The 13,083-nt window shown below is 36.0% G+C and overlaps 1 protein-coding gene across 1 annotated transcript; it reads right to left on the bottom strand.

Moving 5' to 3' along the window:
* Nucleotides 1-707: 707 nt before the first annotated feature.
* LOC140013501 (cytochrome P450 71D7-like) lies at nucleotides 708-1,028 on the bottom strand. The gene has a single exon (XM_072062801.1). The coding sequence runs from the start codon at nucleotides 1,026-1,028 to the stop codon at nucleotides 708-710; it is 321 nt and encodes a 106-aa protein (XP_071918902.1).
* Between the last annotated feature and the right edge of the window lie 12,055 nt (nucleotides 1,029-13,083).

Genomic DNA, 13,083 nt, shown 5'->3' with positions numbered 1-13,083 from the left:
GGGATTTGTAAGTCAATTAACATGATTTTGAACGTCTCCTTAAGAAACTACTAAGATTGTCTTCCAAAAAATTGGCAAGTCTTGCTAAAAAGGTAGGTTTAGTAATGTTTGCTTAAAAATGTGATCAGCGTTGTTAAAGAAATTGTTAATTTGCTAACAAAGTACTAAATTGTTTCTTAAAGTTAGTGATGTTCCATACATATAGTCAAGATTCAATGTTGAATTTATGAAACTTGAACGAATACATAGTTTAAACCTAGACAATGATAAAAGCTATATTATTTTAGTGTGACTTAACGAATAGGTTATTACAAAGATCTGCATCATAGGATTTTCCTACAATGCAGGATATCCATTTTCCAAATTTCATTGTTCTTCATGTTTATTTGTCATCATTTTTGAAGTTTTCAACCAAGAAAGAACAACGGCTTAAGTCACCTTATGCGATCTAAATTAACAAAGGACACTATCTTACCTCTTTCTTTATCATTAAACTATGGTCAATAGACAATCTTCACCTTATGCAATCAGCAACCACTTGCAGCATTGAAACTGGCAACTAAATCACATAAGAACTCTTGAGAAATGCTTATTCTTTTTTTTTTTAGGAACTCGTGACAAATGTAATCGAAAAACTGAAATTTTAGAATATAATTATAACCTTAGCAAACTTATTACCCACGAGATGAATAATTCCTTGTCTAGCATCATTCATTCCAGGAAGGATAATATGCAGTGGCAACCAGGTAAAGGTCATTTTTCCTTCCTACTGTTATTCCAATACTTTCATCCATGTCTAGATCATCAACCTTCATTCCATCAGGAAGTCCCCAGTCAAAATGGTAGAGCAAATGAGCTAAGGGAAGCTCAACATTGACTAGACCAAATGTTATGGCTGGGCACATCCTCTTGCCCATCCCAAATGGAATATATTCAAACTGATAGCCAGTGTACTCGACTGATTTTTGCTCGAATCTCTCTGGTTTGAAGCTTTCTGGATCATCCCAATAAATAGGATTTCTCCCCATTGCCCAGACATTAACAAGAATTTGTGATTTTTGGGGTATCATATACCCTTTGACATCGCGGTTTAATTTCCTTGTTTGATCTTGGGATTAAAGGAACAGGTGGATGCAGCCTTAGAATTTCTTTAACCACCATCTTCAGGTAGGTCAGTTTTCGAATATCCTCCTCCTCAATGGTCTTCTTTCCCTTGCAAACTTGTCTCACTTCTGCTTGTACCTTGGCCATTACCTTCGGATTCTTCATCAATTCTGACATAGCCCATTCAGTTACTATTGATGTAGTGTCTGTTCCGGTATTGAATATATCCTGCATGTATGCAATAGATTATTTACAAATACATGACAAGAAAACAAGCAAGAAGGTAATAATGTAGAATCTGTATTGCCACGTACGAAGTACAGCTTTGATTTTTGCTTGTGATGGGAATCTGAAGGCTTCCATTTTCCTGTTGTCTTAAAAGAACGTCAATGAGATCTTCATCTCCTGATTCAGCATTGCCCTTTTTTCCAGATTCATGGTTCACTTTGTGCTGATTGGTCACATCATCTAGAATGGCATCTATTTTATGGTGCATTGTGAGCAATTCGCCTTTTATTCCGCTGATAATAGGAAGTATTTTCAAGGAGGCGAAAAAATCAGCAGCAACAAAGCCACCCGCTAAGGTGACTGACTTCTTCAAAAACTCGATCATTGTTTCATTGTTCTTCAATATTCCCCCAAAAGCTGCTCTACAGGTCATTGAACTTGTATACACAAAAAACTTATGTGTAATATTTACCACTTTCCCCTGAAGAAAAGCAAATTGATTCCATCAGTTTTGCGATTTCAGCATTTCTAATAAAACTGAATGATCGGACTCTCTTGCCGCAAAAAGCACCATCAGGCATATTTTACGCATTTGCCTCCAGTGATCGCCGTAAGGAGTAAAGGCAAGATCTTGTAGATCATAGCACAAGATAGCGGTGGCTAGTCACGGTCGCCTGTCTGCAAAGCTTGGATCATGAGTTACTAGAAACTCTTTCGCCATCTCGGCTGAAGATACAACCACTGTAGAAACTTCACCAAGTTGAAGGTGCATGATTGGTCCATATTTTTTGGCCAAATCTCTGAGAACATGGTGTGGAGCTCCACCAATCAAGTTGAGCAGGTTCCTAATTAGAGGAAGCTTTATTGGAGCTGGTGGAAGATTTCCAGCCAAGTTATATATTTGTGTCAAAATCTTCGATACCATAAATAGGAACAAGAAGAGAAGAAGCAGACTAGAGAAGCTCAAAGGTAAAGGAAGAAACTCGAGTTCCATTCTGGAAATTTGAAATGATATAGAGAGATATCTTTTGGTGCCTGACTTCACTTGATTATTTGTGTATATATACCTGAAAATGCTCTAAAACTTATCCATGTTTGCCTGACCTAAAAATATGTTTTAGCAGTTTTCTTTCCTTTGGGTCGTTATCCCAATAATTCGATTAAGCCGCCGCCAGTTTTGAATCTTCCAGAGCCCACCTTGGCTTTATTAGCACTATTTGTGTTATTATTGATGGTCAATACAGAATTGGGATAGTTATATGTTGAGAAAGGGGTACCAGTACAGGCACACAATATCAGAGTTAGCCCAAGATAAATTTCTCTTTCCCCAAGTACCAGTTAAAATAGGAATAAACCAAATCACCAAGTAATAATACCAACAGTGATAATAAAATACAAGAAAAATAAAAGGCACAGGACACCAAGATTTTTACGTGAAAAACCTAAATTGGGAAAAATCATGGAAGCTAGTCCAGTCAAAAAACTCCACTATCACAATAATGGGAATACACAAGTCTATCTGAAATATTCAGATGACAATAATAGCACAAATATTAACCAAGCAAATCTGTTATAAAATCACCCCTCAAAACTATAATTGTCAAAGAAGTAGGTTTAGAAAAATGTTATCAAACGAAGAGGAAATCTGAAATCTGAACCGGTAGATGAGTGGAGCTTGACAAGAGGATCGCGTGTGTAAAATTTAGTCTCAATCGGGTTCCAAATCACTCTCCAATCAAGACCTTAAATTCTCTCTCTCTCAAGCTCTTTCTCTCTCTTTGTTGTTCTCTCAAAAGTGCCGGCTGACTTTTTCTCGCATGCAAGGACCGAAGAAGTGAAATTGCTTCTTGCGGCTGCTCACAATATGTATTTAAGCCTGAGGGTTTCTCAAGCATTTGCATAAGTGGGTTGGCCCACAAATGGGCTGGCTCACACCCAACAATCTCCCTCTCTAACTTATTTGGGGGGCTCCACCAAACCTGCTTGTTGTCTGTAAAACAAGAGTTTCTCTTTAGGCAATGCCTTAGTAAACATGTCAACTCCATTATCATTTGTATACACCTTCTCAAGTGTCAACAGGTTGGAATCCAGTACTTCTCGAATCCAATGATATCTCACATCAATATGTTTGAACCGAGAGTGAAATGTGAAGTTTTTACACAAATGAATAGCACTCTGACTATCACAATAGAGACTATACTTCTTTTGTTTCATACCCAACTCTTGAAGAAATTTCTACAACCAAAGAGTTTCCTTGCATACTTCAGTGGTTGTAATATACTCTACCTCTGTACTAGAAAGGGCGATGCATTTCTGTAACTTACTTTGCCATGACACTGCTCCCCCTGCAAAAATCATCAAGTACCCAGATGTGGACTTCCTATTATCAAGATCACCTGCCATATCTGCATCAGTGTATCCATCTAGCACAGTTTTACCATTGCCGAAACATAGACACAATCTAAGAATTCTTTTGAGATACCTGAGAATCCATTTGACAGCATTCCAATGCTCCTTACCAGAATTAGAGAGATACCGACTGACTACTCCAACTGCATGAGCAATATTTGGCCTGGTGCAAACCATAGCATACATCAAGCTACCAACAGACGAAGCATAAGGAATCTTCTTCATGTCTTCTTTATCTTTCTTACTTGTAGGGCACTGCTTGATGTTCAGTTTAAAGTGACCTGCAAGTGGAGTTGAGACTTCCTTAGCCTTACTCATGTTAAATCTGTTGAGTACTTTCTCAATGTATTTTTCTTGAGACAACTAGAGCTTCCCATTTTGCCTGTCACGTGAGATTTTCATCCACAGTATCTGTCTAATCGGACCCAAATCTTTCATTACAAAGGATTTACTTAACTCCTTTTTCAACCTATCAATTTTCACAGTATCACGACCAACAATCAACATATCATCAATATATAGCAAGAGAATAACAAAATCACCATTTGAAAAATTTTTCACATAAACACAGTGATCAGATGTAGTCCTGTGGTACTCATGATCTGTCATGAAGGAGTCAAACTTCTTATACTACTGTCTCGGTGCCTATTTCAAAGCATACAAACTCTTCTTGAGACGGCATACAAGATTTTCCTTGCCATTTTCTTTGAACCCCTCCGGTTGCTTCATGTAGATCTTCTCTTCAAAGTCATCATGCAGAAAGGCTGTCTTCACGTCAAGTTGCTCGATCTCCAAATTCAAACTAGCTGCAATACCAAGAACAACTCGAATTGATGACATTTTTACCATAAGAGAGAAGATTTCTTCAAAATCTATACTCTTCTTTTGACTAAATCCCTTCACAACCAATCTTGCTTTATACTTTGGTTGTGAGGTGTGCTCCTGAGTTTTCAACCTGTAAACCCATTTGTTCTTCAGAGCTCTCTTACCCTTAGGTAATTTTACTAAATCATAAGTATGATTCTCATGCAGGGACACCATTTCCTCTTGCATGGCTCGCACCAGTCTTCTTTATTCTCATGCTCTAGGGCCTCACCGTAGGACTCTGGCTCTCCTCCATATGTCAACAACATATATTTATGAGAATTATATCTGCTAGAAGGTCTCTTCTCTCTGGTAGATCTCCTAAACTCATCTTGTGGTGATGGTGGTGGAGTAGGTGATGCCTTATGCTCAGGTTCATTAGCAGTAGGATTATCATCATCATTAATATCTTTTCTCTGCTCTGTCTCAGCTCTCCCTTGATTAAAATCAACAGGTATTGGAATTGGATCTGGATCTGAATTTGAACTAGCAGAAATGTCATATGAATATTTTGAATTATCACCTTTATCAATGTTTTCAATAGCTTGATTTCAAAGAAGACAACATCTCTACTCCTGATCACCTTCTTCTCAATAGGATCGTACAATCTATAACCAAAATCTTCATGTCCATAACCCAAGAAGATACACTGCTTTGATTTTACATCAAGTTTTGACCTTTCATCTTTGGGAATATGAACAAATACCCGACAACCAAAAACTCTCAAGTGTTTAAAGGACACATCTTTTCCTTTCCATACCCTCTCTGGGATATCACCATCTAGAGGAACTGATGGGGAAAGATTGATCAAATCGACTGCAGTCCTCATTGCCTCACCCCAAAAAGATTTTGGTAGTTTAGCATTAGAGAGCATACATCTAACCGGCTCAGTAATGGATCTATTCATCCTCTCTGCTACTCCATTCTCTTGAGGAGTTTTTGGTACAGTTTTCTCCAATCTGATTCCATGAGACTTGCAGTAGATTTCAAATAGTCCTCTGTACTCGCCACCATTATCAGCACGAATACACGTTAACTACTTGCCAGTCTCTCTTTCAACTTTACTGTGAAAATCTTTAAACACATCCAAAACCTGATCTTTGGATTTTAAAGCAAAACACCAAACCTTTCTAGCAAAGTCATCAATAAAAGTTACAAAATAAATAGCACTACCAAGAGACTTATCTTTCATATAACAAACATCAGTGTGCACCAATTCTAACGGATTCAATTTCCTAGATGTAAGAAAATTTTTGAATACAACTCTGTGTTGTTTCCTATAAATGCAGTCAACACAAGGTTTAAGTGCATTACCTCTAACTTCAGGTAGGAGCTGTTTGCGAACAAGTATCTGAATCCCCTTTTCACCCATGTGTCCAAGTCGCTTATGCCAAAGGTCAATCGAGGAATCACGAACTGCATTCACTTCTCCCTTCCTCAACTTGGCTTGCATCACGTAGAGGGTACTATGCTTCTTTCCTCTGGCAACAACGAGGTTTCCTTTGTTGAGTTTTCATTTGCCTCCACCTTGCGAGCTATAGTAGCCCTCATCGTCAAGTTTTCCTGTGAAAATAAGGTTAAGTCGAATATCAGGAACATGTCAACCATTTCTCAATATCAGCTGGTACCCGGTATCTGTATCCAAGTATATGTCTTCCATGCCAACAACTTTGCATGAGACCTCATTTCCCATCCTAACACATCCGAAATCTCCTTCGGAGTAGGTTGAGAAGCAATGCCTGTGAGAAATAACATGGTAGGATGCACCTGAATCAACTACCCAATCACTGTCATAATGAATAATATTCACCTGACCGTCATCACAGAACACAAACATATCATCATGAACTACCACAACTACTGTAGTGTCTTCATCATCTTTTTCCTTCGCCTTACCCTTTTTCTCAGCTTGATCCCGTTTTAGGATTCTGCACTCCATATAATGTCCATTCTTTTTACAATAATAGCATGCAACATTTTTTCGCAACTCAGACTTGCTTTTGGATTTGTCATTACTATTGTGGGGTCCTCTACTTTTGCTTCTCCATCTTCTTTCTTTCTTTTCTATCACTAGGGCCTGGGACTCATAGACAATTCCTTGTTCCTTCCTCCTGAATTCTTCATTCATCATGGCTTCTTTTGCAATAGCCATGGTCAACACACCATTCGGAGCTGAATTACTGATGGAGACCACCATGGTTTTCCAACTATCCGGTAGTGAATTGAATAATAATAACGCCTGCACTTCATCATCCAATTTCAAATTTAACGTAGTTGCCTGGTTTATCAATCCCTGAAAATTACTCAGGTGTTCAGTCATATCTTCCTCATCCTTATATCTCATCCGAGTAATCTGCTTTAGACAACAAGCTTTGTTCAAACCGGTCTTCCTTTCATACATATTCTCAAGTTTTTTCCATAATACATCAGCTCTGGTGTCATAAGCAAAATGTTGAAAAATAGTTTGACCAATCCATTTTCTAATATTACCAACAGTTTTCCTGTGCATATTAGCCCATTTTTCATCACTCATATCACTTGGTTTGCCTTTATCCCCTAGAACAGGTTCAAACAAATCTCTACAATACAAGTAGTCTTCCATTCTGGGCTTCCAAATTGAATAATTAGTGGCATTCAATTTTATCATGCAACCACTATCCGAATCATCCATTTTTAACTAGTACAAATGAGCAGCCTAACCTGACTACTTGATACCACTTGTTGGGAAAGGGGTATTAGTACAGGCACACAATATCAGAGTTAGCTCAGGATAAATTTCTCTTTCCCCAAGTACCAGTTAAAATAGGAATAAACCAAATTACCAAGTAATAATACCAACAGTGATAATAAAATGCAAGAAAATAAAAGGCACAGGACACCAAGATTTTTATGTGAAAAACCCAAATTGGGAAAAATCACGGGACCTAGTCCAGTAAAAAATTTCTACTATCACAATAATGGGAATACACAGGTCTATCCGAAATATTCAGATGACAATAATAGCACCAATATCAACCAAGCAAATCTGCTATAAAATCACCCCCCAAAACTATAACTGTCAAAGAAATGGGTTTGGAAAGATGTTACCAAACGAAAAGGAAATCTGAACCGGTAGATGAGTGGAGCTTGACAAGAGGATCACGTGTGTAAAATTTCATCTCAATCGGATTCCGAATAACTCTCCAATCAAGACCTTAAAGTCTTTCTTTCTCTCTCTAGCTCTTTCTCTCTCTTCGTTGTTCTCTCAAAAGTGCCGGCTAACTTTTTCTCGCATGCAAGGACCGAAGAAATGAAATTGCTTCTTGCGGCTGCTCACAATATGTATTTAAGCTTGAGGGTTTCTCAAGCATTTACATAAGTGGGTTGGCCCACAAATGGGCTGGCCCACACCCAACATTATAGAAACTTCCCAAAGTTTTCTAATAATATTAATTGGCACTCTTCTTAAAATACTATTATCCTCTCTTGTCATCCAAAGTCAACATTGCAACACAAATTGACCCTTGTATCCTTAGTACTTTAGGCTTGCTTCGGAAAAGTTTTTTTCACTGAAAAATTTGTCATGTTTGTTTTCCTCTTTCATTTCTTTTTTTCCCGCAAAAAGTTGTCCCCAATCTTTAACAAAAAGTTTTAGAAATGTTGGCACCATTTTAGGAGGCTGTATGTTTGAAGTTGAAAATTGTTAATGCCAATCAACTTATCACATTGGCTCGATTCACTTCATTAATTTCCTTGGCGTCATATCTTGGAAGAATCTACAAATTGCTATAGCAGATGTATAGCTTACCTTTTCTTTTACTTTTTTTTTTGGCCCAAAACATTGCGATTGTGGCCTTACAAATAAAGCCACAACATTTCACTCCAAGGTTGAAAGATGTTGACATCTAGAGCTGTCAATGGTCCGGATTTGGACTCGAACACGACCCAGACATAATAGTTTTTTCGGGTACGGGTTGAAAAATAATTGCGTCACTTGAATCCGAACTCGTACCCGTTTACTTTAACCAAAAAAAAAAAAGCGAGTCGGATACGGAATACAAGATTTCGATCCGTATCCAACTCGAATCCAGATAATACATTCATAATTACAAAATATAAATATTTCTAAACACAATAATAATAATTCTTTTACCAAATTAACAAATCCGAATCTTACAATCCACCCAACCGCATATCTTGCTCTTCTCTCTTGGTCTACCCCACACATCTTTCCTAAACCTTAGTTTTGCTCCATATTTTTTTGGGTAGATCCAAATCTGACCCAAGACCGTTAGACCCAGTTCCAGAACCCTAAGCACAAGATCCATCGAATAGACGGGTCGGGTTTAGAACTGGTACATTATAGCAAGTTTGGGTCCAAAATTTTCAAATCTAACCCGAACCCAACCCGTTTACAAGCCTATTGACATTCCTCTTAAACTTGAAAAGGTCATACTTATGCTCTCCAATTCTTAATTTCGTACTTTTCAAATGTATTCATCAATGTTCAATTTGTTCAATCCCCAAGTCTATACAGTTCCAGCCGTGTAAGTAACCTTTGTTATTGCAATTATAACGTGCTTGATAGTTGATAGTTGATGTTGTTGTATTTTGTTGCATTACACTTGCAACCCCTACACATTTTTCCTTGGATTCTAACATCTTATTACTCCTAAAAAAATTCTAATGAATTAACAAGTAAGAAACAACAAGGGCAATTATGACATGAAAAATATGTTCTCTACTTAACCGAATTTTTATGTCTTCCTTTTTCTCATAGGGGCTGAATTTAACATGTACACAACATTTAGTTAGGGTAGAACAATGAGATTTCTAAAAGTTTAGGTCCCCAAATAGTTTATATATAAACATGTATGCATATTCATCCAAGCTCTAAAGTATTAACTTAGAAGGTTTTCTACACTCAATTGACCCATGACATCATAATTATGTGATATTTGTTAATTATTTTTATTAAATATATGAACCATGAAAAAGTTTGAAAGAAAATAAAAAAAGAACAAAGAAGCACAATGTACTAACCATTTAAAATGGACATAAATATATGTATATGTATTTTGACAGAGGATCGGAGTTAGTACATTTAAATCATACTTAACTACACTCACATTTAATGCACACTTTAGACATCTTTTCATATTAGTCTAACTTTTGCCAAAGACTTAACACTTGAGTCCTCTCTTAACTAGTGCCCTCAAGGCACCTACTAGCCAAACCCTTTGATGAAAAACAAGAAAGAGCAAAATAAATGTATATGTAGTATAACTTGTGGGAAGGTAAAGAAAATGAAAAGAAAGATTACATACAAGACGCAGATGAATGATATAAATATTTTAAGTTAGTTGAAGACAGCATTGTATTGAAAATTGGTTATAATAATGTAGATTGTAATTAATGTGGAGATTCGACCAAATTTAAAATCATTGGTCTTAATTACATTAGGAGTATAAAACCAACTCATTTGCTTAAACTGTTCTGGTTCAATGTTTAGCAGTTGAACTAACCAATTCATCTGAGTCTCACAAAATACGGTAGATTTTGAACCCTTATAGTCTAAGGATCAAACTGAAACGGACAGTGGACTGGTCAACGGTTTAACCAATTGAACCATTTAGTTTGAGGTAGAATTTATAACCATGCTTTAAGTTACAAGAGAATAGGTATGTCAATCGATTAGGCATTTGCCCAAATTCAGTCCAGATCCATTATGTTTGCTAGATCTAGACCATGTAAAAGAATCACAGGTATGGGTAGGATCTGATTTTGTATATTAATCCATATGTAATCGAAACCCTATCTAGACTTATATGTATATATAGAAAAATGGAGGATGTTTAAACACATGCAAGTTTAAATGTTGAAAATACACAAAGATTTTCAAACAAACAGAGTTATTTAATAACATTTCATACTTTAACTTCATAATTACTAGGTGTAATACTTTTCAGTGTTGGTAATTGTAATGTATTTCTGATATCTTTGCATTATATATGTTGTTATTAACTTTGAATTCAATTTCTAATAGCACAATAATACCTAGATATATCCATTGGGTACCCAGACAAATGAGCATCCGAGTGTGATTTTTTTTTTTCAAACCCCATGATGGTCATAGTCTAGATCTGGACATGTGAATCAAGTGGTTCTAATCTAAATTAATACTACCATCTTGTTTACACAAGAGTGTGATTGCATGTATTTAGACGATATAACAAAAATGACTCCACTCTTTATTTTAGTTTTGTTCCTCTTCTTCCCTTATATTTGACAAATTCTGACACCCATACTGGTTCGTATAATCTCTCAATATTCACATCCGTTGTTTCCACGCTAGACATGTATGTGAAGCTACGAGTCTCACGCTTTCTGAAACATTTGGAAAGGCGACTAATTGTGACCTAATAACACAAAATTACTTCATTACCTTTTCTTCTAGAGATTTTAAGGAAGTAATTTTTTCTATTCTGATTTTCAGGAATTTCAGTCTAGTTTCAAATAAAGCAGTTCTAACCGTACATTACCATTCATTTTTTTTAATGTAAAATTTGGTTGCTTTTATTGATTGAAGAGAAACAGAGGATATGCAAAGTGACAGAAAAACAATAATACAAATGATAACTATAACTATACTAGTGATGTAGAACAAGGTTTCAAGAACAGAGGGATCTTTGTGGAGGAGGAGGTCGAGTTGCCTACCCAAACGTGCATGAAAAAGGCTACAAAGGACGCTAGCAGAATTTATGCAGCATCCACATCGGATTTGAAACCGATTGCCGGGCTGAATTATTTTGATCTTGTTAATCCTATTATCTAGTCTTGTGGACCTTGGATCGGACTCCGAATCCTCCATGGCAACCAGGGGTGATTTGTAGCACCTTTTTTTCATTTCCTCTATTATTTTGGTAATTTTGGTAGTTTCTTAATTTTTTATTAGGTTTCGTATTTATTATTTCCCGTTTCTTATGTATTTCTAGGGGTTGTGTGCTTATAAATAAGTTTAGAACCATTGTAATTTTGACTATAGCCCCATTTGGGGTTGTGGTGCTTTTGTTAAAAAATCACTTTTATGTACTAAAAGTACTTTTAAAATATTCAGCGAATATCATGCAATAAAATTAGGAGTAGAATTTTTGGTGTTAAAAGCATTTTTAGCAAAAACTCAATTTTGGTGCTTTAAGAGTAGCTTTTGTGATTTAAAAAATAAAACATCAAATTTAATTATTTTATCCGACATTATGAATTAAATAAAGAGATAAATACTTTGAAAAATTTTCAAATTACACATTATCCAATACAATAAGTATTTATTAAACTATGTTTCCAAATAATATATTTAAAAGTATTAAACAGATAATAAGTACTTTTATTAAAAACTTTAATACGATAAGTACTTTTCAATAAGTTATCGCAACCCCAAATATGCCCTATGTCTCTAGCTGGCAACAAAGCTCAAACCCATTTATCCAGTCAACCCCCGCACTGTTTCTAGGAGGTTGGGCGGGTCTATTGGGTTATGGGACAATTTGGGTTGGGTACCCTTACAATCCCTTACTACTCCGATGCTAGTCCTGATCCCAGTATTGATCAAGAGAGAAAATTGAACCTCAAGTTCTAACTAAAGATCCATCCCTTTCTTCTTTGGATCAAAGTTCTAAATCGAATTTCTGGGAAATAAAAACCCAAGATATCTTCAATAGTGTTATCAACCTGGAACCCAACATATTGTAGCCCACAACCATTTGGCGTTATAATTTGTTATGATGTTCTGTGTCTCAATTTCAAGTTAGATCCGAGTTGATAACTCCTTTGAGAAAAGTATCTATTGATTTGCACAACTTGTGGTTTCATGGCAGAGCACACGAAATTAACCAACAAGAATAATAGGATTTTTATCAATCCAATAAAGATAATAAAAAAGTAAATATAATGAACAGAAAGACATAGAATTTTACATGGTTTTACGTCGAGGGGCAAAGGGTAGTAGAGTTAGTATAACAAAAAGAGAGTACAAAAGAGCAAATATAAAACCCTAGAAAATAATTCTAAAGCTCAAAGGAACCTAAAATTGAAAGTACAAAAGAGCCTAAATAACATAATGCTTAACGGTCCAAAAATTCATAACTTACTCTTTTGATTTGATGCATAATCAAAACTTCTCTTAGATTGAGATGTGGACCCCCTAAAACTCTCTTGAATTTGTGCCTTGATCACATTAAACTCGCTTAAATCTATTATATTTATAACTACCTTGAAGAGAGATTTCTTTGTAAAATTTCTGATATGAAGGGTCTGTTTGTTTGGGTGGAAAAGGATTTTCGAAAAATATTTTCCATATTTTCCGTTGTTTGGTTGTCAATTAATTTGGAAAAATAATTTTTGACAGAAAATAAGTTACACTGACAGGAGGAAAATAACTTATCTGTCATTGTGAAGTTATTTTCCTTTCGTAAAAGCAGTCTTCTTTTCACAGCCTCCAAC

The sequence above is a fragment of the Coffea arabica genome, chromosome 8c (assembly GCF_036785885.1).
Source record: "Coffea arabica cultivar ET-39 chromosome 8c, Coffea Arabica ET-39 HiFi, whole genome shotgun sequence".
Taxonomy (NCBI): Eukaryota; Viridiplantae; Streptophyta; class Magnoliopsida; order Gentianales; family Rubiaceae; genus Coffea; species Coffea arabica.
This window is presented reverse-complemented; position numbering and strand designations above follow the sequence as displayed.

Excerpts from the sequence above, each read along its gene's own strand:
- LOC140013501 (XM_072062801.1), bottom strand. The coding sequence starts at position 1,028 with ATGGGGAGAAATCCTATTTATTGGGATGATCCAGAAAGCTTCAAACCA.